Below are 25930 nucleotides of genomic sequence, written 5' to 3'. Positions count from 1 at the left end.
GCATGGAAGGAGCTAAGGCGAGTAAGTGATCTCAATGGTGTGCCAGAGGATGAGCTGGAAAGTTTACTGTGCACACATTGAGGTTGGATGAATAGGCTTTTCTGGCCATTCTCAGTGCAAGATAGTCTAACATAGAAGCTGCGAAGAAAGCCTTGAGGTTGATTTGGTTCAAAAATGGGCTAGTGATGGTGGGGTACAAGTTGGGACCTAAACAATCCCAGCCGAGTCAACCCAGAGTGTCTGATGTTGACACCCAGAACACGAAATCTCTGAAAACTTCACTGATGATGTGTCCCAGTGCATCCACAGATCTCTCTATGCACCATTTAAAAATATGAAATTTATAGTTAGTGGGTTAATGCATGATACATGAATAAAGTGTATTTTCAGGTTTTTCACTCAATATACAAACTTAATTTACCTTTAAATATGTTGTTTACTTCATAGGAGCTCATGTGGCACAGCATAATGAGTATGTAGAGGGAATTATGATTGTAGGACAAAATCTGAAACCATTAAATACATATGTTTGACATTTAAGGGGTTATTGTGAAACATTTAGAAAGTTATATGAAAACGATTTCTTAAATTACCTTTTTGTATGCACTTGGCACTTTATAGGAGTTTTTGTATCTCAGAGTATGCTCAGTCTTGGAGTTGCATAAAGCTGAAAATGTAATATAAGTGGGTTCATCAGTGCTTAGCACTAATACACAATACAGTTTCTTTAAATTAATGATATGGTTACCCTATTTTGTGTTTTGTGAACTTTGAGAGTTAGTGTAGAATATAATCTCATAAGGTCTAGTGTATTTCATAAACAGTGAAATTAAATAAATCATAACCAATCATCTATACAGACACAGACTTTATCTTTTTGTTAGTAGTAGGCACATGTTAGTATATATAACAATAACACAAGCTGTTACTGACTGGCACTACAGAAAGCTAGATAAGTATTGTTAGTTTAATCTGTGATTAAAGTCTATTGTGTATGGACTGTGGTAAATTTACTATGTTCATTTGATCTTTTTTATAGGAGTTCACAGAAAGTCATGATGGGAATCTTAATTACAGCAGTGCTTTTTGGTAATCAGAAAAATAAACACACCTAGCGCAAAGTGTTTCAACAAAAGTAAAACTTTAACCATGATAAATTTTGTCAAGAATAGATGTTTATACAGAAGTTTATAATTCATGGTGATTTATTGCCTGAAAAAAATATTTTGCTAGACTAAACATTAACAGTTAAAAGATTAAAATAATGTATTTTATATACAGGAGGTAAAATATAACCTTAAATGTACCTTTTTTGTGAGCTTTCCGATGTTGACTCTTCATGTAGTACTATGAAATTGGTTAAGTTATTAAAAACTGGCAGGAATGCAGGCAGGTTTTCATTGATGCTTCCTATGTTGTTTGGAAGCATCTTTGTGTATGGATGGCTTGTGGTAGAAAGGCTTGTGCTATGGTAGAAATGAAACATGATATAAATGTAGCGACCCAAACATCCGAAACATTTTGTAATTTTGTACAACTTACTTTGAAATTCAATTACATTTATAAGCTATGAGCACAAAAAAAAAACATCTACCTACTAAATAATACAAAAAACCTTGCTTGTGTGTACCTTTGAAGTTCTAGAAAGACCAGGTGTTATGTGAAATGTAAGACTCTGTGATAGCTGGATAAAAGCTGGGGTGCCGTTTTTAGTAATCTGGACATCTTGAATTCTCAGTGTGAGTGGCATATGGAATGCACAAGAGAGAACACACAATGCAGAAATACAAATATCTTGGTTCAGAATGGGCAAAAATTCCATACAAGTGAAATACCTTCCATGACTTTCTTCCTTATTCATATGGTAGTACCAAATGAAACCGATGCATCTTTAATTTCACCATTTGATATAAATAGTTTAGTAGCATACATTTACCAGTTGCATACCTGTACAGGATTTTGTAGACATCACTCTCAGTGTCAGAGTCACATTGTAGAACAGACAGACAAAGACAAATAGACAAGAGAAATCAAAGTTATATGGTATCCAATATACATACACATTACTAGGGGTGACCCTGAATAGGCGAAGATTCGATGCATCGATAGGAGAAGCCTGATTCAACTACCAATCTCACAGTCGAATCGTTGCAGATGTGTTATGAAATGAGAATCATTCAATTTTGGCGTATATGGGTGCACATTATCTGATTTCACATATAACAGCTTTCTCACAATATATTAATATACAGCATATTATGATAATGCTGCAAATAATATGTGAAGTAGCAGCTTTCAAGAAATATTTTTAAAATGCGTTAATAAATACAACATCCCCTGTGACCGGGCTACACGGAGGTTTCATCGTTAAATGTTTCTACATTTAAAAGACAAAGCTGGCAATATTTTATGGCTATACTTTTCTATTCTTTTAATAATTAATTTTATTTTATTTATAAATCACTCTGGGTTATCTGATTTAACTATTTGGCTTGTGTTTTGTTTCTGTGCACTTGAGGCATTTTGCAAATTTGTTCTGCACTTTGTTACTTCTGACCTATTTTATTTAAAAAAATGTATCTATTATAAACGTAAATTCTGATCTAATTTAAGTCTGTAAATTTTGAAAAGCTTTTCGTTGTATCAATGTTGCACTATTGCGTGCTGGCCATGCTTGCGCATGTAATTTAGCCGAACGGGCGCTCTGCGTCTCATATTTAGAAGTTCATCAAACTAAACATTAAAAAACGGATGTTTTTCGACGGGTATAAGTTTTTAAAATGTATTTATCATACATTTTGGTTATCTTGTCAAAAGCTAAACTACAAAACAGGTAAGCCGTTTTTTAAAATGTCGGTGATGAAACGGAAACTATCTGCACCGAACCTATTTCTGCCTGACACGAATGTCTTTCTTGTGATTTAATATTATGGTTGGTGTTCACTTTTAAATGATAGCGAGATTCCTGAAATAAATAATATCATCCGGTCTTTCTGTATCTAAAGTGAATACAGAGATGATCAAAGTCAGAGCAAGCAAGCAGGTATTTCTGTGCTAAATAATAACGCATAGTGTCTATAAAATCATTAATTTCAGTGTTTTTCATGTTATAAATTAACGTTTAATGAATTGTAAATAAAGATTAGTTTTTATCATTTGCAGCCACAATCACAAATTATTTGTCATTTCTCATTTGTCGGGGTTTTTTTGGGTCATGACTGCTTTGACGCGCTATATCTCCAAATTAAATAAAAACACCTAATTGTAGCCGGGGTTTCCAAGGCAGAATCACCTTTGTTATTTTTTTTAGGTTTAGTTATGAAAATGTATTTTTGTGTGATGTTCTGTAGATCGTGGCTTTAAAATGTTATGAGGAATAAATAAACAAATGTTGCCTTATATATTTTACCTTAAAAAAATAAATATATAAATGCATCGTCAGTTTTGTCTTCGTTCATCACTTGAAAGACAGTTTTGGTCACTTTAACAGAAAGTTGTTTATGTGTGCTGCTTATGAAAGAAAATAAAAGTTACCAATTTGTACCTGGTCTGGCCCCCTCCCAACCCATGCAGACAAACATAGATATGATTCGACTATCGGTCGACTATGGAAAGATTCGACAATTCTGATTCGAATATGTAAATCCTTAGTCGAGGACACCCCTACACATTACCCTACTGTAACTAGCACTGCTTCATGATAACTATAATAAGTTGAAATGATTTCAACTGAAATATTTTGTGCATCTTTAGCATACACATGATCTATTAATGTATGTTTTTCAGTTGTTGGATGTTGCACATGTTGACTGTCTGTATCCATGAAATTCCATCAATATCTTAATTGTAGATGATGTTAAAATATCTTCATTGAAGTCTCCCATAATTAGCTTGGTTCCTGGATGTTTTTCCAGCTCAGCAATGACATGTGATACATTTAGTCGAAACATGTCAATTGGATATGAAGTTGGCCTGTACAGCAGTGCAACATTTAAATTTACATGTGGAATTACAAAGTAGAGACATTCCAAATTACAAGGTTCTGGAACAATGACATTAGAAACGATTTTTTGACAACAGTATACTCCAACTCCTCCTCCTCGCTGGGCTTTTAAATTACTGAAAAGCACACTGCTGTTGTCATAACAAGTAGCTCTTGGATTATGCTTAAAAATAAATCCTGGTATCTGTACTTCATCTTCCTTGTCTTCAGGTTTCAACCATGTTTCCGTTAAACAGATAAAATCTGCATTTAAAAGCTGCCTGTGAGCCTGAACATCTTGAATGTGAGCTTGAAGACTTTGTACATTATGAAGAGCAATTCTAAACTTACCAGGTGTATTTTTGAAACTGTTATTTTCTAAAGAAAACCTTACCATATTTTTCATTGCTTGCTCAATTTTATCATTGCAATATATGGCAGACTCCTTGAAGTTTTGAATTATCAATCCATCGATGGCTCGCACACGACTCAATGCAACATATGCTTGTCCTGGAGCAAAGATCTTGTCAAGCGATACAACAGCTTTATCTACTGTAAGCCCTTGCACTTTATGAACGGTGCACGCCCACGCCAATTTCAGTGGAAACTGACGCCTTATGCCACCATCGTTTGTGACCTGATCTTCTTGTGCTTCAATTACAGTTGCGTTTTTGGAAAATCTCAGCTGTTGTTTTGATTGCTGATTTTTACCAACATTTGGATCATCAAATTCTACATGAATGGCTAAGGGGAAATCGTTTTCATCGTCATCATTGTGTTTCTGACTTTCACTTACGTAGACAACAGTGCCAAAGGCTCCATTAACAAGGCCATCAGAAACATCCACATTTTTCTTTAACATTACTCTTGCTCCAACACCCAAGGAAACAAACGTAGATAAACAAGAGTTGAAAACTTTTGTATGCATTCCAATCTTTGGTTCCATTCGTCCAGTTTTAGGATTCCTCACAAAATCTCGAGCTCGAATACTGATCACATTGGGACAACACTCAAGAAGCCTGACCATGTTATATTCATCAACTTCAGAATTTGTAGGAAATATGTGAATATCAGTACATAATTCACCAGTTTCACATTGCTTCAGCATGTTAACATCACTTACACTTAGAGGCTCATTCTTTTTATGAACTCTCAGACGATTTAACATTTCTGCAAAAGATGCATCTTCTTGTCTAACAACTTTTGTTAATTCAGCAATTTCAAAGATGTTGTCCCAAAGGTTCACTCCTTTTGCATCGGCATAGAGGGGAGTACCTTTGACAGGCGGAAGCTGATAAAAATCTCCTACAGCGACAATGCTTACTTTTCCAAAGACAGAGTAGTCACCAGTTTGCTTGATTTGTCTCAACCTGCCATGAACATAAGACAGAAGGTGATGGTCAACCATGGATATTTCATCAATGATTAAAATTTGCAAACAAGCCATTTTGGAACGCAAAGAATTGATTTTGTCATCACTTAAAGGTTGATATGGCAATTTGACATTAGCACCAATAGAAAAGGTGTTGTGTATGGTTGCGGCACCAATGTTGTAAGCGGCTACACCTGTTGAGGCACATAAAATCACAGTTCTATCATCAGGGTTATCAGACAGCTGAGATAAAAGCCTACAAGATTCGTAGTAAATTGCTTTGATTAAATGACTTTTTCCTGTGCCTGCTCCACCTGTAACAAACAAGAAAAATGGTTCAGAATTTTCACCATATACTTTCTGAAGACACCATTTGCGAACTTTGTGAAATATTGCAGATTGTTCAGTGTTTAAAGATCTTAGTAAACTCAATGCTTCATCTCTAGACATTGTAGCATTACTAGTATCAATTGTAAAAGCAGTTTGAGCATTTGTTGCAAGATCTGGAATAAGTGTGTTAGAATCATCTTCATCAAGCAATACTTGTTGCTTCTTTAGATTTAAACATTCATCACGTTCTTTCTCAGTTTCAGGGCACAGTAGAGCCCAAGCATCTTCGAAATTAACACCTTGCTCCAAAAGCTGTTGAGCTCTATCTATTTCATTACTTTCTTTTTCAAAAAGACTTCGATTAGCATCAACAATACATTTGACTTTTGCCACATCACTTCCACATTTAACAGCACCATTGTTGTAGAAATCTTCATAAGTGTTAAAATGATCTGGCTTCAGCTGCCAATCTTTGTAATGTGGTAAAAAAAGTTGTAACAGTGAATGATGGTACTTCTCTGGATCTTTTGTTGGTGAAAACCTTGGATACCTTACCACTGCAGGTTCGGTTCGACTTCTTCGTATCATGTAGCCGCAGTTGTTGTGAAGTTTGATCAGTTTGTCTTCAGAACAGTTGTTATGTGAGGAAAGTTCAGATTTTGACAATATCCTGTATTCTGAACAAAAGCTGGCAAGACACATAACATCAAAATTTTGTGTTTTGGGTCTACTCTTGTACCTGTCTACGAGACTCTTCATCCAAATAGTGCTTTTCTCACCTGGTTGCTCCTCTTTGGCTTGCAGCACACGCAAAGGCAAACTCATCTTCACAGGGTCTGTGCCAATTGGAATAAATTGGACTTTACGAGAACATTCTTTCAAGTGCATACCTGTTAATCGATACACCGCCTCTTGAGCAGAGATTTCTCTGTTGTGTAGATATATACTTCCCAACCTTTTCAAAGCTGATCTTGCTTCATGATTTCCATCCATCGCTTCATTCTGTGCACGTTGCAGCAACAGTCCCATTTCTTGCTCTGCTTTTGTGATATAACTAATAATATAAACAACTACAGAGTAAGCATCAGTGACATACTGGATATCCATTTTGCCCTGCCATGCACGGATAAGATGTTTGTTATACTGGTTTACCCAAACATCATTTGGATTTTGTTTCAAGATAACACTTTTCTTCTTTCAACATTTCTTGTAAGCCTTCTCAAACACAGCCTGGTCAATCCCAATAGATTGAAAAAATGCATCTGTTGAAACAAAATTGACATGAGAATCTGTTAAGGCACTTTTAGTTTTTTTCAAAATTGCACTTGCAGTCTCATTTTCATCATTGCATTGCCCTAAGTAAGCTCTCGATATAAATGTGCGACTAGATGGTGGTCGTGGAAATTTAAACCTACAAACTGTGTTTTTCTTACGACATGTCTTAGAATGTTTGACACTGTGCTTCTGAACACTGTTGACGATCTCATACAATTCGGTATCATCCTCACTCGGGATCTCACAAGTGATGTAACGATCTACAAATGTAGCAACAGAAACATCATTGTCTTCATTGTCTTCATTTAACTTTGGAGCATTTTCTACCCACAACAAACAATGAACATGAGGAGATCCACGCTGCTGAAATTCCACTCGGTAAAAGTAATCGATTACCTTTCCAATAGGTTGAGCAGGAGACATAATTACATCTTTCAAAAAACAATGCCACCTATGGTCAAACATTCTTGCAGCGGTGACAGGATTTCTTCTAATCAGCCCACATTTTTCAGACCAATCAAGCTCATCAACATTAAAATTCTTACCTTCTTGAATAAGAATGGTTTTGATCATTTCAGGCCACCTTAGATCTGCGGAGCTGAATGATGCAAAGAAAGTTGGAATACCTAGTTGTCTGATGAGAGCGAAAAGGTCTTTCTGCGTGCTTTGCCAATATGGGGGTGTTCCACGGACCTGCCTCAAAAACTTGTACCCTTCATCATAATTTAGCAACTTGGTTAATGATTCCGGGTTGGTGAGCACATCTGATGAAACTGCCTGTAACAAACGCTTGTCTGAACCTTTTCGTAAAGCAATAGAAACATTAGACACAATTTGATCCAATTCTGACAAATACTGTGCATAGAATATAAAGTCTGTGTTCTGTGCAAAACGCCCATCTGCATTTAGAATTCTTGCATTCAGGTATCGTGACAGTGTGATTTTTACTTCCCTGTCATCATGGAATGTCGGGCCACCAGTTGGAAAAAGAACAGGAAAACATTTAGCTTCATTTGTTTTATCAGATAGCAATTTAACAGGACTTTTACCTTCAGCTGGTGCAACATTTAATACATCTTGAAAATGCTGATCAATTATTTCTGAACCAACATCAACAGGTTGTAATGAAGTGTCAGACAAAAGACCGCATTGCTCTTTGATGTAGGTCAAGTCTTCCTCAGTTTCTTCTTCAGAATAATTTTGCTCATCACCATTTTCAGCTTCAGCATTTTGTTCCTGCATTTCATCACAAACAACATTCTCTGGCGGTTCATCCAAAGAGTTAACCCACAGTTCATTAATCTCAACATCTTTGTACCACCTATTGCATCTGATTAAATATTTCAAAGCATTTCTAACACGATCAGTGTGCACATACTTGTACTCGTAATGCCCTTTGTATGTTAACTTGCGCTTCAGTTTGATCCTTACCATCATGTCATCACATTCATTTCGTGGAAGAATATTACAGATGTCATAGGTATTTACAGGCACACAAACAACTGGCCCATGACAACCACATTGATTCCCACGGGGAAGACAGAGCAATTTCAAAAAAGGAATGTTACGAGCAACAAGATGTTGTTCTAATGAATTAAGACATTTCAGCTGATATGGAATATCCACCAAATGCATGTTGTTAGCAACGCTTTCTGCAGGCAATTGTCCATATAGGATTTTTCGATGACATGTTGGACAGATCCAAAGTTTACACTCTGCAGAAGAAACATTAGAATTACCAGAACATCTTTCATTACAAACATGAACATACCTCAGTGTGATGCATCTTCTTGCCAAAGCAGCAATTTGTTCTCCTTTCTTTTCATAGCATTCAGTTTTGCATTCTTTTACTTGCTTTCTGAAAAGTAAACGGTGACAAACACAGCACACAAACTCTGGACCTCTAGTTACTTCCTGGTGAAAATGAGCAATACTAGAATCAATGTGTTTCTGTTCTTTCTTTGTTTGAAGGTATTTCTTCTTGGAATACTCACGCACATGTGTTTGAAAAGCCACATTGCTCTTGTATTTCACTTGTGAATATTTGCAAACAAGTTTCTTAAACTGCATATTACTTGAGTACATAAGTTTTGAGCGTTCACATTTAACCATACGAGCATCAACATTTTTGTAATATGCATCATAAAGACTTTTAAGTTTACTCACCCTGTAAAGAGCATCATGACAGTATTTTGCTTTGGCAGAGTCAAGTTTACTCACCCTATAAACAGCATCCTGACAGTATTTTGCTTTGGCAGAGTCAAGTTTACTCTCCCTGTAATCAACATCATGACAGTACTTTGTTTTCATGGACTTCAGTTTTTTTTTTCTGTACTCACTGTTGTTACAGTATCTCTCCCTATGCCTCTTGTTTGCAGAAGATTCTGTAGCATCGCTTACCTTTCTTTTTCGCAAACATGGCTTACTCATCGCTTTATCTGATGTTGCATTGTCACATGCACCTGCACAAACATTGTCTTCATCCCTGTGCTTAACACATGTCACAACTTCATAATGATTGTTGTTACAATTATTTAAATACATTGCATTGTGTGTCAACACCTCTCCGCTAGGGGTATGAGCACTCCATCTGCCATTATTAAATGTCATTATAGTCGTTTTAAAGAAATCAGAAGCAGCAAATATATCAATTTCAGTTACCCATGACCCAGAATAAAACATTCTACACTGTGTCAAATAGTCATCTACTGAAGCATACTCACTTCTGACATACCTCTGAAACATTGGAGCATTCATTTTCAAGTGTTTGACAACTGCACGGCGAATTTTCAAATGCCTCTCCTCACTTCCAGATATCACATGTGCCAACGATCTGAAAAAACAGTTACCATCTGCTTTGATGCTCTTTGTCTGACATGGACCTGCAATGGGACCAAAGTTTATGACAATATTACAGTCACTGTTATCATTTGTCAGAAGCACAACTTTGACTCATGAAGATCAGCAATCTCTATGTAAAGGACAGAAAAATATATCTGGAATAGTAACATCTGTAATAATAATGTCATCAGTTACAACATCCTCAAAATGGCATTTCGACAACTGTTTGTCTGGGAAATCAAACAACTCTTTCCTTTTTGCTTTTTTACCTTTACTTTGCGTCACAGTTTGGTTGGCATGCATTGGAAGATTCTTTCTTGTGCATTTTGAACTTCATCATCAGGAAAAAAAAAAAGAGATGCACTTACCTCAGTCATGACAGATTCACATACCTTGGGTGTGCGTTTTACGATTTCACTGTAAAGCACTTTACCAGAAGAACACGGAAGACTGCTGTGGTCTTCTTTCAGCAACTGAGTGTCAACAGCATCTATATGAACCATAACCCCAGTTATCTCAAATACTGGCTCATTTACACCAAAAGACATTGCAATGTTTTTAATGTAGTTGTACAAGGATTGTATACTGCTGTGATAAGCAACATAACTTGTCTCAGTTTTGACAGCATGAGAATCAACAAAAGCATACCATGATCCCTGCTGAATGACAGCACACGTGTTTGCAGATAAAGTCAAAAGGAAAGCATCAGCACTCAGTAGAGTTTGCTGAAGAGCTACATCAAGTGGCATAACCACACTACTAACGGCTTCATCATAAACATCAACATTTACCAATCCGGTCAGAGAATCTGTGTACTCGATGTAAAAGACTGTATTACCCAGCACATGTCTCCTTGGTAATTCATGGACTGCAATGTAATGCCTACCCATAGCTTCCTGGTCATTTATGTTACCCTGGTTTCGTAAAGTTTCATAAAGCAGTGTTCCTGACACCAAAACACCATCAAGATCTTGTGTTGTCCAGGGGGGTATTGCACAAAAGTAGAATTAAGAAAGCCAGGATAACAGAAAAGGCCCAGCTTGACCTAGTTTAATCAGCCCATCCTGGCTTAGTCTGTTGCACGATTGCTAAGCCAGGATGAGAACGTGCAGCTATGTCAAGCCAGGTGTAGCTAGCTAGGATAAGTGCACGTTCACGGCATTCCTAAACAGACCACGGGATCGATCACAGAATCACTGATGCAAAGATTTATAAAACTCATAAAAAATAATCACGAAACTGCAAACACTTAACTACTACCATGTGTATCTACAGTATTTAATGCAAAAAGTGTGCATTATCTTTAAAAAAGCAATTTGTTTCCTATAACAATTTATATTTGGTGGAACTAAACAGAAATCATTCAATTATTATAAGATTTTTGTACAGGATTTGACCATATGAAGAATTTTTTAAGGAAAATATTAGGAAAAGGCAACAATAAAAAGGCCACCTGCTAAAAAGCAAACATGCTGGTGTCTCTGTGATACCAAGAAGCCCTCAATATGGGATCCTTCAGTGCATAAAAGTGGATTTCAACCCCACCCCCAAACTAAAGCTTCCAAAAATACTACATTTGCTTTGAGCTTCATGAAGTTTTCAAACCGTTTCATTCATTGACATACCATAATACACTGAATATTATATTCTGGATTGTTGGTGAATAGCCACCATGTTCAAACAAGGCTGGTTTGGACTGGAATATTGGGAAGTAAGATGGTAGGTCCCTTGAGGGGGCCAAAATGACATCTGGAAGATATATAGAGTACCTTAAAGATGGTCTTCTGAAATTAATTTACTTTAATGCATGATACTTAACTATTGCATGCTCCAAAAAAGCAACACTGACTATTTTATTATATGGGCATGAAATAAGAAAAAAATTAAGGTACAGTATGAATACTATCCTCTGACCTCTCTATGGAGCATCAATATATGAAAGATCTGTGAGGTGGACAGCACTATAATTCATATTCAAACATAAACTCTGGGATGCAATACTAGCATCTTCAAGTGAAATAAAGACAGAAACTATAGACTTACAAGTTTAATGAATGGGAGAGTTAAAGTCATGTCAAAAATATGCTCATATACTAATATGTAACCATGTTAAATACATTATTTGATTTACAATGTGTGTTTTAATTATGTGTCCATGCAGCACATTTGACAGATATATGTTTTGTGGATCATTTTAACACACTGAATTTTGATAAAAGTGCATTTTGCATAATAATTTGGAAAAGCATAATTTCCATATTTTTTTAAGTAATAAAGTATCTTTTGACATTTTAAAATATATGTCAAAGTATGTATTTTAATAGAATAACATGCACACTGTCATATAACTATTGAGATTAAAATACAATTTGTAAACTTACTAACTTTATAAAAAAAAGCATGTGCATAATAATTTGGACCATCCATCACAATTTTAACATGAAAGAATGGTGGGTGCAGTCCACTGCATCCAATGACAACAGGGAAAGCTGTAACACAAAATAATGCATGTTCTACTGCCCTAATGTAACACTTTATGGACTAATCTGTTTATGTTACTTGCAATCTTGTAGAAGTGATTTCAGTGCTAGACTGACATTTCTACATATGAGAATCTATACCTCTCAGTCAGATATTTCTCATGCCTTAGTGCTAGTCTACATATGTACTTAATTAAAACCGCCTTTCAACTTCATCTGTCATTTCTTATCTCAACAACTGTATTAATAAATATATTCATCAAACCCCTGACAGCAGTCTTCATAATAACACTAAAATAACAGTACGCATACTTAGATAAATGACAGTATATCTAGTATTTTAATGCAGGACCACGAAGTGACTAAAACACATATCTAGTAGCATTGACATTGGAACTAGCCGATTAATCTGAAATGGTATAGTCTGCTATACCATGCTGTGGATGTTTTATGAGTCTGTGGTGTTTAGCATCATTTTTATGCAGTGGTCTGTTGGGGAATTTGTATAAAGGTGGTGGACAGAAATAAACTGGACAAATTAATAAGAGGGGCTGGCTCTGTACATGGTATGGAGCTGGACTCTGTTCATGTTGTGGCTGAAAGAAGAACACTGTCAAAACTAAATTCAATTCTGAACAATCCCTTTCACCCACTACATAGGATGCTGGCCGACCAGAGATGTCCTAACCCTAACTGAGCATTTTAGAAGATCCTTTACACCTGTGGTCATTAGGCTTTATAACTTTTCTTTGTAAGTGCTAGGACAATTCATTGTTGAAGTAAATTACCCTTTTTATGTGTTTATTAATTTGTTTTACATTTCTTATCTATTAATTTTTAAATCATTGATGGGCATATAATTATGTTTTTATTTATTTTTTCTTTAATTTCTTTCTTTTCTATAATTGTAACATTAAAGCAATTTTACCCTGGGATTAAAAAAGTTTTCTGAATTGAATTAATCACTAGGATTAATCTTAGCCTGGTTGTTAGCCTGCTCTGGAGCAGGCTAGCTGCAAAGAGTAAATCTCCATAGTAACTTCATCTAGATTAATTTAGCCTCCCTTCATGCAACCGAGTCAGGGCTAAATTCAGCCAGGATAACTGGAAAATCCCAGCTTAATCCCTTATCTTGCTTTTGTGCAATACCCCTCAGGTCAGCACATTTTTTATCTTGCTGGCCAACACTGCTGTCAGACTGACAGCACCACACTGTCTGTTGCGCGAGTCTCCAAAACGGGCATCACCTTGATGAAAGGAACCTTGCAGCAGTGGTTTCTGTGGACAATCTTTCAAAACATTTTCATGTGAATTTGCAGGAACATTTTGTTTAGTTTTCATGGGTTTTTTCAGGGATTTTGATTGCATTTTCATTGGGTACTTCATCTGGGCTTGTCGGAGCTTGACAGACTCTACTTGAAAATCAGATGTCCTTACCTCAGTCTCTGCAGATGTATATACCTTGGGTTTGCCTTTTAAGACTTCACTGTAAAGAGCTTTAACAGAAGAGCACGGAAAACTGCTGCCAACTGCTTCTTCCAATGAATCACAAACTTCTGCATCTGCATGAACCAAAACTCCAGTTATCTCAAATGGTGGCTCAGGTTGCCCAAACAACTGTGCCATGTCATTAATATAGTTGTACAAAGACTCTATAGTACTGTGATACACAACACAACTTGTGTCTGTTGTGATGGCATGAGAGTCAACAACTGCATACCATGATCCCTGCTTAATAACTACAGATGTGTTGGCACAAATAGTTAAGAGGAAAGCATCAGCATTCAGAAGAGCTTGCTGAAGGGCTACATCAAGTGGCATGGCTACACCGCTTATGGCTTCGTTATACTCATGGAACTCATTGACATTAACAAAACCAGTCAGAGACTGCGTGTACTCGATGGAAAATGCAGTATTACCCAGCACATGTCTCCTGGGTAATTCATGAACTGCAATGTAATTCCTACCCTTGACTTCACAGTCTTTAATGTTACCCTGGTTTCTTAAAGACTCGTAAAGGTGTGTTCCTGCAACCAAGACAGCATCAAGATCTTCTGTCGTCCATGTCAGCACATTCTTCAGCTTGCTTTTCAACAACGCTGTCAGACTTATGGCTCCACACTGTCTGTTGCGTGAATCTCCAAAGCGGGCATCAGCTTGATCAAAAGAACCTTTTAGAATTGCTTTCTGTGGAGAATCAAAACACGTTTTTAAAGTTTTCAAAGAATTCTTACTCAATTTTTTGGGGGTCACAAACCTTTCTGCAGATTCTCTGGAAATTTTGAGAGGTTGGTCAGACCTGTGGAAATTTGGGTTGCTTTTTGATAGTTTTTGTTGAACCAGTGACAAAGTAATAGAAGGGTATTGCAAAGTATTGGAAGTATATTGCAAAGTATCAGAAGTACATTGCAAAGTATCGGAAGTATTTGGAACCAATGAAGATATCTGCTCATTGGGAAATGCTCTAGTTCTTTTAACAGGGAGCAATGAAGTCTCTACCCGTTTTATTGCAGGACAGGGGAGAACCTGCTGGGTGGCACCAAGATTACAACTGCCGGAGCAGTCAGCCATTTTTTTATGAGGAAGCGGCGTTACCTCAACCTTGAATGTTTTAAGAGGAGGTGGTGAAGCCTCTGCCATTGTTTTAAGAGGAAGTGGCGGAACCTCTGTACTTGCACATCTCTGTGAGTATAGCCGTTTGGCTATTGTTGACCTCTTCTTTGGTCGCGGCATCTGTAAACATGGAAACAGAATTACATATACTTATGAGATGTGACGTTTCGGTTCTTAAAAAAAAATAAAACATCAAAACATGTACCTATTCTATCACACTGTATCTATTTAAACAGTACAAATTAATAACATACTTTACATGAAAATGGGTTGCTCTAACATCAACAGAACAGGAAACAAAAGAATAAGAAATGTTACTTGATGTAAAGTCATCAATATGAGACTTTATATCACCAGCAAAACATAATTAACATTTGCTTAAGTCTTTGACAAAGCACAGGTACTGATGATTCTCTTATAATATTATCTAGGGAGCATGGATACACTTAAATTTTACTATGAAAAGAAACAAACATTTAACTTGCCTCAACTCGCAGTCTATAACCAGTCCATCACCACACATAAAAGAAAGGGTGTACTTGTCAGATATGCTTCGCCATACATTTAAGTTTACTTAAGCAGAATATTTTAAATACTGTTGTTAAATTTCGAAAAGTTTAACTAACCTCAACTTGCTGTCCTTTACCAGTGTACCAGCCTATAAAAAAAGAAGAGTGACAAGCATTATGCATTTTAATAACTTAAAGTTCTTATAATTTTTTTACATATACAAAAATTATAAATGTTACCTCAACTCACACTCTTATCACTTCACCAACACACATAAAAAGAATAAAGTTTTGTTTAGTACGTAGAACCAATATATTCAAATGAAATGTTTCACTAATTATAAAATACACTTTTCACAGCTAAATATAAACTATTCAAAGCATTATCATCAATTAAATTGTCAACAAAATATAATGGGGAGTACTAACAGTGAATCATTTAGTTTATATAATGTTCAGACAATCTGAATCAGAATTGGTAAATTCCTGTGCATTACTTTACCAAAAACACACACAAAAATCCCTAACATTAAACATTACATTACATTTCCTTCAAGTTAGCTCCAGAATTACATTACAATACAATACATTACATTACATGTCAAACAATACACTAGCTTAATGAGAAAACTGTATCTAATAAAGAAATGAGAAAACACTTCAAAGGAGTAGCCATTTTGACCACATGGTCAAAACAAACAGGAAACAAAATGTACATGTTCTTAAATATTTCAGCAAAATTTACTTAACTTATACCAAGAAGAAATAATCAACATACAAACACTTCTAAAACAAACTTACCTGCTGTAGGAAAACAGAAAAACCAAGCAGCCCATCCTCTCTCCCTCATATACTACAAATTAAGATCAGGTACTGCTTGATTAATTGGCTAGCATGTGCACTAATCTGTCTGTGAAGATTCTCACATCTTAAAGGGATAGTTCACTTTAAAATGAATGACATTTACTCATCATGTTGTCATAAACCTGTATGAATTTTTTTTATTTTGAAAGTATTGTGATAAATGAAGAAAATGCTTTGATAAATGATAGTAAGCTAACAGTTGATGAGACCCATTAAATTCCATCAGATTTTTTATTCCTACTATAGAAGTCAATGGTCACTATCTGCTGTGTGTTTCCCATCATTTACAAAGGTAAACAGTCCTTAAAACTACTGCTATATGTATACACTGTAAAACCTAAGCTGACTCAAACCATTTAAGGAAACTGGTTGCGTTAACCCTAATAATAATAATAATAATAATAATAATAATAATAATAATAATAATAATCTTACCCCCAAGCCACTTTTATTTAGTTAAAAAATTCACCAATGACCCCAATTGAAATGAATGGGACATGCACAAATTTTTTTTTATTGTTATTCATCCAATAAAATCAATGCATCCAGAATTAATCTGAAAATTTTGACACAGAAAGGTAGGCCTGGTTCTAAAGCACAAATGCTATATATGTCTATATAGAATAAACATGCTCAATCACACACACACACACACACACACACACACACACACACACACACACACACAGACTAAGTATGACTGCCACAGAGAGCATTTCTTACAGATTTTGGCAAAAAACAGCCACAGATGCAAAACAAACTTACATTTAGTCAAATTTCTGTGGCCTTTTGTAAAAGCAGACATTTCAAAATGCATCAAAAACTACTAAAAATTATAGTAAATTTAAAGTACTTTTTATTTTTAATGACATTTCTTATGTTTATATAAACAAATTCACAAAATATTTCACTCAAGTATTGATGTTGAGCAGTTGGCCACATCCAGTAAAATGAATGGGTCTCTATGGGCATCTGCTGGTCAAAATTATTTATTTCCTAAACTGTAACCATAAAACTATTTTTCATTCCAAACACCAAATGGTTGAATTCAACACATAACATCTAGATCAACATCTTAAAACAATTTAAATCAAATTTAGATAATGTGAATTTTACAAAAACTTGATATTTACAGGCAAGCTAATGGTGTAGTTGAGGAATTGACTGGTAAACGGGTACAAAAGTACTTCCCATCTATACAATAACTTGTATCATTAAAAATGTATACATTTGTTTGTAATCACTTCATTTCTGGGGTCATTTTACCCCCAGGGAACTCTAACATATACAGGAAAATAGGGGCTCATGCAGTTAAATCAGGGGTGTCACACTCAATTCCTGGAGGGCTGGTGTCCCTGCAGAGTTTAGATCCAGCCCTAATCAAAAACACCTGATGCTTTTTTTATCAACGTCTTCAGGATTACTAGAAACTTCCAAACAGGTGTGCTGCAGCTGGTTGGAGCTAAACTCTGTAGGACACCGGCCCTCCAGGAACTGAGTTTGACACCCCTGCTTTAAACCATTCAAGTTTTAAAACATATTGTTAGGTTTATAGTACTAAAATGCGAGTCATATGCACTCATATTTAAGTTCACACTAAAACATAAGTGCATAATTGCATATGACTCAAAGTTCACAGTACTCAAATGTATGCGCTTTAAAACTTACATGGTTTAAAGCAACCAGTTTCCTTAAATGGTTTGAGTGGAGTTAACTTTCAGGTTTTACAGTGCACTTAATAAGGCTTAAACTTAAGTTTGGGTTAACTGACAGTTTAAGTTATCTTTAAGTTAATTTAAAAGTTTGTTTACTTAATTTCAAATCACATTTAAAAAAGTTTCAAACCTACAGAAGTTAAATAAGTGACTTGCTTCACCTATGACAAGACAAACTCGGGTAATAAGATAAAACAATTTTTATTAAACATTTAAGGCATGGATCACACAGAAATACAAAGGCTCGTTTAAAAAAAATTCAAATTAAAATAAACAGGAAAAAAAATTTAAAGGCCCCTGAAAAGGACATGTCACGTCAGCCATAAACAAAAAAGGGGTTAGCTAAGAACATTAAAACAAACACTCAAAATCCCCCATAAATCACATTTTACAATTCATTAATACAACTTAAGACAATTCTGGGTCCTCTGGGAAAACAAAGTTAAGCCCTAGGGATTCTGCATCACACACTGCATTTGCCATGGTTGCATTTGAACTGCTACTACCAGGAACAGCACTGCTACATTCACCAACTTTAATGAACACTGCACGTAAAACTTCATGATCAAACATTTCAACTTTCAGATTGTCGTGGCTCAAAATTTGGGATGCCAGGTCGTCAGTATTCTCTTTAAACTCTTGGGAGAAATTTAAGAGCTGACGGAAATTACCATCATCCATCACAATTTTGTTGTGAGTGGACTTTACATCAATTGTTATATGTCCATTCAAAATGGACTTGATTTTCGTCGTTTTACAGAAGGCATCACACTGATTACAATGATTCATTAACGTAGAGGCATTTACCGTATTCATTTTGTGGAACTTCGGACATAAATGACTCACTCTTATTTGGGTGTCGACAATTTCTCCCTCCATGGTGACAATGTCATCTTCAGCAGTCTCAATGAAACCACCCAAATCCTTCAGACGCGTCATCTTGGTCTGCAGAGTGGTTGAAAGGCATGGCTTTGTACCAATCTTCCTCACAGAAACATTCTGCAGCTCACACCAATGTCCAACATCAATATGACCATCACCCCAGACACTTAAGGTCATGCTGAGAGTCTTATCAGCAATGCGGTACGTTTTCCTCCACACTTGCTGGTTATGGCGAGTCAGGGTCTGCTTCTGGAACAAGAGCCTTACCACTTTGACTTGGACAGTCACCTGTGACAAATAAGATACAAATTTAGGGTTAAATGTCATATCCCTTACACGCCGCAGTAACATCTGCAAACTTTAAACGTTTAGCATGAAACAAAATTACCCGCTGATATTGCCTGACATCATTGGCAATGTCTCTTAGTGTTTTGGAGTCACTGGTAGCCAGGGACGTGCACAGACATTTTGAGGGGCAGGGGCTCAAGTGAAAAAAAGGGCACTTCTCATAATTATGTATATTTTTTTCTTTTCTTTTTTTAAACAAAAAGTATATATATTAACGCAATTCTGACTTCCTTTTTTAAAAAATATTAAAAAAGTTAATTAATTTTATCTTCCTCAAACTCACGCAATTGTTTCATATTCAAAAGATGTCTACAAAATAATCAGTTGTTCACACAGACACCATGGTCTCCTTAGTATTCTAGGTTTATAGAGCAGCAAAGGAAGCCATTACACAATGTGCATGTTTTGAAAACATTAAATTACACATTAATTACAAATTTGTTAAAATGCTAAAAACAAAGTTGTGACTGCTGAGTTAGCGCTACATGCCAATAAATGCTATATCATATGCTAGCGATTAGTTGTTAGTTGTTACTCAAAATGTATTTTTGTCTGATAAGGGCTCAAAATATAAGGTCTGTTTACTAATGTGAGCTTCTGGCATGAGCCTCAGAGCAGAGCTCAACATTATTATTCATGACCCAAAAATAGACCATTTAATTCAAATGACAAATTCTAGGGTTGTAAATAGACATGTAAAAACGTTTCTGGATATTTTTTGCACTTAATAAAGCAACATACCTTCTATGTAATTATCAAAGAACAATTTAACATATTATGACAACACATCCTATGGCACCTTTAATCTTAGGTTTCATATTTATTAGGGTTACACATGTCAGAAACAACAAATATAGATTAGGCCTATTTAATTTGTATTTTATATTTTACTTTTTTGTGAGGTCAGGGAAAATTCAGACTGGGCAAGTAAAATACTGAACCATCAGATTTCTTCCCAATCTACTACAGCACTCCAGTATAACACATTATACTTATTTAACAGCCATTACAAAAAACGCAAACAAAAAAGCTTACTTCTGTAGTTGGCAATTATTTTATTGTTTGTGCTTTATTATTTTATGAGCAGTCTGTTTAAACTACATACACTACACTGTAACACGTTTGTAACTCTTCAGGTTAATATGGGATTGTCGTGGAAAACAATGTCCCTGAATCGTTATGTGTAACAACGTGTCCCATATTTTGTGCATAAAACTGTTAATAATGCTTTCTTCTCAGCACACACTTACCGGTAGCCTGGCTGCATAATCGCGTCTCGTTCGGGCTGAGCTTTGGCGCTTGAAGCACGAATGATGCAGCACGAATGTAGACAAACCAATCATAAAGCGAAGTAAGTTAGAGAGGCGGGACTAAGGAAAGGTAAAGCCAATCATATTAGCGATTTGAATTTTGGAGGCGGGACTCATCTGTTAACCGTTTGTGTGCCACAAATAGCGCTATTTTTCTTTATATAAGAGTTTAAATCTCATTTAAATGATTTCTGAATAAATTAATGTTAAATTAAATAAGCAACAAGTAAAAAACACAAGAAACAGACCGACATTAGTTGTTATATGAATAAAGATCATATTATTATTATTTTTTAAAACGCACCCCAGAAAAAAAGGGCACTTTCTCTCCAGGAATAAAAAGGGCAGGTGCTCAAGCCCCCTTTGATGTCTATGTGTGCACGTGCCTGCTGGTAGCTCTCAGACCATCATCAAAAGCAAACGGTAACCGTCTAATGATGGAAACTCTGCTGTAGCTGTTGACAAGGACATCGTCTCTTCCCTGATTTTGAAGAGAGGGGCTTAATCTTACTCCACTTAGTTTCACAGGACTCCTGTAAGAGGAAATTAAAACAAAATCAGTCAAAGGATTTGACAATGTAAATGCTAGGTCTTGGCAAAGTAGAAGTGCTATGCTGCGACCGAATGGATTAGCTACAGCCAATACATATTCAAACAATACTGTGAGCAAGGATGACATGCTGCTGTTGTAAAACAATAAAAGAATTATCTAAGAGACACAGTTCTATCACTTGCCTGTCTTTCTCCACACACTGAAAAACATTGTGGTGCTGCATGTCAAATACCACAACACGAGTATTGCGGTCAGCCTCCTGGAGCACAGCAGTGAAATATTTCGCCTTCACAGACTGCAGTACTGGGGACACTTGATAAAGGTAGCCTTCCACCTCAGAACAAGGTCGCTTTGCAGATGACATTTTGCCTGTGGGTAAAGTACTATACAAATATTAAAAAAAAAAAAAAAAAACTTACAAAATAACTACACTAAACGCCCAAATTACAAAAAAGGAGCCAAACAATGCATTTAGGAAACTACATAAGAAAATAAAAACTCAAACAACAACAAAAGCCAAAAATTCACTCAAACTACAAGAACCACAGGAGAACTTTATAGGAAACATTAAAAAGCTCATTTCCAACAAACACATGACCCCTGTGTATGTTCAAATATTTTGCAAATATCATGTACAACATACACAAATTTGATATTACCTGACAAACCTGTCTCTCACAACCACTACAAACAAAAGTAGATTCAAACCTCTCCTCCATTTAAACTTTTTATCCTTTGCAGGAGCCACCAATCAGACATGATTGAATGGCTCACTAATCAATTGTCTTAACAATCAGCATGTATTCTCCATTTAATTTGACACATCAGGTATCAATTTTGTAATGAGGGATTTATGCACATTTTAAATGACAAAATCTAAAAAAAACTTGCCATCTGTTGATTCCTTGGGTTCATGTTTGGAACAGCAAATGCTTTATGATTTTATTGTTAAATTGACAATTATGAACTAAACATTTTTTTAGAAACATTGAAAGTTCCACCATAAGCAGTTTAAAAAAATTTTTTCCAGTGATGGTGTCCATGAAACAGAAAAATCTTAATACACATTAATATTTTGGTTCATAACTGTCAATTTAACAATAAAATCATAAAGCATTTGCTGTTCCAAACATGAACCCAAGGAATCACCAGATGCCAAGTTTTTTTAGATTTCAACCCTTACAAAAATTAACCATGGTTTTACTACAGTTAAGACCAAAAAAACATGGTTACTGTAGTAAAACGTCTCGGGTTACGTAGGTAACCCTGGTTCCCTGAGAAGGGAACGAGACGCTGCGTCGCCATAGCAACGCTTTGGGGAACGCCTCGGCGTGACTGATCTGAAGCACGTGTAACACATAATCAATAATTTGATGATTGGATATAGGCTGGATGCCGTGCGGACCAAGGGTATAAGAAGGCATCCCACACAAACACACTCGCTACCAGTGCCGAAGCAAGTGCCTACAGGGATGCAGGGAGTATGGCATGGAGACGCAGCGTCTCGTTCCCTTCTCAGGGAACCAGGGTTACCTACGTAACCCGAGACGTTCCCTTTCGAGGAACTCGAGCTGCGTCGCCATAGCAACGCTTTGGGGAACGAGATGCCCACGCTTCCATACTACCAAATGCCTGTAGCGTGTATAACTGAACACAGTCAAGGCAAAGAACCTGGGACCCTACAGGGGTCTAGGTCTAGACCATAAAATCTGGCGTAGGTGAGCGGCGAAGACCAACCGGCCGCATTACACACGTCAAGAGAGGCGCCTGACCCTAAGGCCTTAGAGGCAGCCATACCCCGGGTAGAGTGGGCCCTCACAGCGACAGGTGAGGGTAAGCCCTGATGTTCATAAGCCAGTGAGATAGCATCTACTATCCATCTGCTCAAAGTCTGCTTGGTCGCCGGTAAAACCTTTTCTGGGTGAACCAAAGCACACAAATAGCTGCTCGGACTTCCTCCACTGAGCAGTCCTGTGAACGTATGTGTCCAGTGCAGTGCTCGCACAGGACACAACAAATTCAGCTTTTCTTGGTCCGCGCTCCTGAAGGGGGGGAGGACAAAGGGCCTGTAGAACACTGGGCCTCGGCACATTGTTCAGCACCTTGGGAATATAACCTGGCTTCGGGTGTAAAAAAGCCTTAGCCATCCCAGGTGCAAACTCCAGACATGTCGGGGATACTGACAGGGCCTGAAGGTCCCCCACTCGCTTTAAAGAGGTGATAGCAGAAGGAACACAGCCTTAAAGGCCAGAAACCTATCTGGCAAAGTCTCAAATGGCTCGAGCGGAGCCGACGAGAGCCCTTCCAGCATGACTGGTAGGTCCCAAGTTGGCACCCTTGTGCGGCTAACATGTCGCAACCTGCGAGTGCCACAAAGAAAGCGAGCCAGTAACGGGTGTCTACCCACTGATGAGCCTTCCACCGAAGTATGGTAGGCAGAAACTGCTGCCGTTTAAACCTTAATGGTGAAAGGAGTAAACTCAGAGAAACGCTCCTGCAGAAACCTCAGCACTACGTTGACAGGCAGTTATAACTGGGTCTGTCAGATGAGCTGAACACCAAGAGGTGAACATTTCCCACTTAAGGGAATAAAGTCGCCCCGTGGAGGGATAAACACAACCACGGGGGAAAGCATACAGACGTAGCCTCGCCCATGCCTGTACCATGGAAAACCACAGTGGGAAAAGTGTGGTGTCCTGGGATGCAAACAGATCTACCTCTGCGCGTCCTAACCTTTTCCAGATGTGGTTCACCACATCTAGATGAAGTTTTCACTCCCACCGGAGATGTCTCGAAGGGGCATCTGCCACATTCAGGTGGCCTGGGATGTAGACTGCCCTCAGAGAGTCCAGAAGTGTATGGTAGGCAGAAACTGCTGCCACCCATACCTTAAAGGTGGAGTAATAATGGTCTCCACAACCTCAGTTGGTAGCATGACATTCTTCCAAAGGAGTATGGTAGGCAGAGACTGCTGCCCCCTAAACCTTAGGGTGGAAGGAGTTAACCCAGCAGAGATATGCTCCTGCAGAAACCTCAGTACCACGTCAAGGGGCAGTTGACTGGGTCTGTCAGGTGAGCTGAACACCGAAAGGTGAAGTTTCTCTACTTTAGGGCATACGCTTCCTCGTTGAGGGAGCTCTGAAGTAATCATCTGGTTCCCACAACCTCATTCGGGAGCATGAGGTCCCTCCAAAGGAGCATGGTAGGCAGAGACTGCTGCCACCTAGACCTTAAGGGGTGGAAGTAGTTAAGCCAGCAGAGAATTGCTGCTGCAGCAACCTCAGTACCACATAAACACGGCAGTTGACTGGGTTTGTAAGGGGAGTTAAACACCAATAGGTGAAAGATTCTCCACTTAAGAGCATAAAGCTCTCTTGAGGGTTGTCCAGACGAAATATGAGGTCCTTCCAGAAGGAATATGGAAGGCAGAAACCGCTGCCACCTAAGCCTTAAGAGTGGAAGGAATTAAGCCAGCGGAGAATTGCTCCTGCAGAAACCTCAGCACCACATAAACAGGGCAGGTGATTGGGTCTGTCACGTGAGCTGAACACCATGAGGTGAAGTTTCTCCACTTAGGGCCTTAGCTCCCTGAGGGAGCTCTGGAGTAATCATATGGTCTCCACAACCTCAGTTGGGAGCCTGACATCCTTCCAAAGGAGTATGGAAGGCAGAGACGGCTGCCACCTACCCCTTAGAGTGGAAGGACATAAGCCAGCCGAGATTTGCTCCTACAGAAACTTCAGCACCACAACACCAGGGCAGTTGACTGGGACTGTATGGAGTAAATAATGGTCTACACAACCTCAGTTGGGAGACCTGAGCCTGCGAGCCTGGCCCCCTCAGAGGCCAAGCTGACAGCTACCAGATCTCTGGCAAACTTTCTCCAGAACTTCTGTGGCAGAGTGATTGGGGGAAAGAAGAGAAAACCACATTAGGCAGTGCGTGGTGTCCTGAAACGCAAACAGATCCACCTCTGCGCGTCCAAATACTCTCCAGATGTGGTTCACTACATCTGGCTGGAATCTCAACTCCCCGGGAATGGGCTTTGCCTTACAGGGCATCTGCCATATGCAAGTGGCCTGGGTCTAAACTGTCGTCAACGAGTACAGTTTGTCCAGAGACCACAAATGCCATTATCCCAAAATCAACAATGTTGTGATTTTGGCCCTATCGGCTTTCCATAACTGTACTCCAACCTGTAAGGGATGTGCCTGTTGTCAGCAACACACGCCAGCAGCGGACACCCAAAACAGTCCTTAGGATAGAAACCAAGGTTTTCTTCACACCACCAGAGCACGCAGACAACGATGCGTGACTTTGATTGCAGACCGCCTTAGAGATTTATTTAAGAAACCACCGATGTGATGTCTGTCTAGACAAACACATGATGGCTCCTCAGGTCTAGAAGGAAATGGGAGTCCAACCCATACCACCATAATTTCCAAGGCAATTTCAGTGCCATAGCCGATGTGGAGTTTCAGCGATTTTGACCCTTTTGGCTTTCCATAATCGCAACAACCTGTGAGGGATGCTTCTGTTGTCAGCGTCACACATCGACAACGCGCACCCAACACAGGACCTTGGGACAGAAGCCATGCTTTCTTCCTGTTACCACAGCACGCAAAAAATGGTGCGTGACTTTGATCATGCGAGACGGGTTTCCCCTCGGGGAAAACCCTCCCGTGTTGAATGAAGACATAACCCAGCGGGCATTTGATGTCAATTTAACATCAATTTGACATCAAACATTGACGTCAAAATTACGTCACAGAATAGGTCAAAAATGAAAGTCATTTTGACGTCAAAGTGTCGATGTCAATTTGATGTCAAGATTTTGACCTCTGCTGATGTCATTT

General features: G+C 37.8%; 1 protein-coding gene and 1 long non-coding RNA gene across 2 annotated transcripts; both read right to left on the bottom strand.

Annotated features, from left to right (window-relative positions):
* Positions 1-431: 431 nt before the first annotated feature.
* Positions 432-1430, bottom strand: LOC141369215 (uncharacterized). Its single transcript, XR_012372792.1, has 3 exons — positions 1308-1430; positions 594-667; positions 432-506 (listed from the first exon to the last, which is right to left on the bottom strand). It is a non-coding gene; the product is annotated as an uncharacterized lncRNA (long non-coding RNA).
* A 16775-nt stretch (positions 1431-18205) lies between these two features.
* On the bottom strand, positions 18206-19305 carry LOC141369116 (uncharacterized). The gene is made up of 2 exons (XM_073874688.1): positions 19252-19305; positions 18206-19151 (listed from the first exon to the last, which is right to left on the bottom strand). Exon 2 carries the CDS (start codon positions 19038-19040, stop codon positions 18390-18392), a length of 651 nt encoding a protein of 216 aa, XP_073730789.1. The 5' UTR covers positions 19041-19151; positions 19252-19305; the 3' UTR covers positions 18206-18389.
* Between the last annotated feature and the right edge of the window lie 6625 nt (positions 19306-25930).

This window comes from Misgurnus anguillicaudatus, chromosome 12 (genome assembly GCF_027580225.2).
Source record: "Misgurnus anguillicaudatus chromosome 12, ASM2758022v2, whole genome shotgun sequence".
NCBI classification, from domain to species: domain Eukaryota; kingdom Metazoa; phylum Chordata; class Actinopteri; order Cypriniformes; family Cobitidae; genus Misgurnus; species Misgurnus anguillicaudatus.
This window is presented reverse-complemented; position numbering and strand designations above follow the sequence as displayed.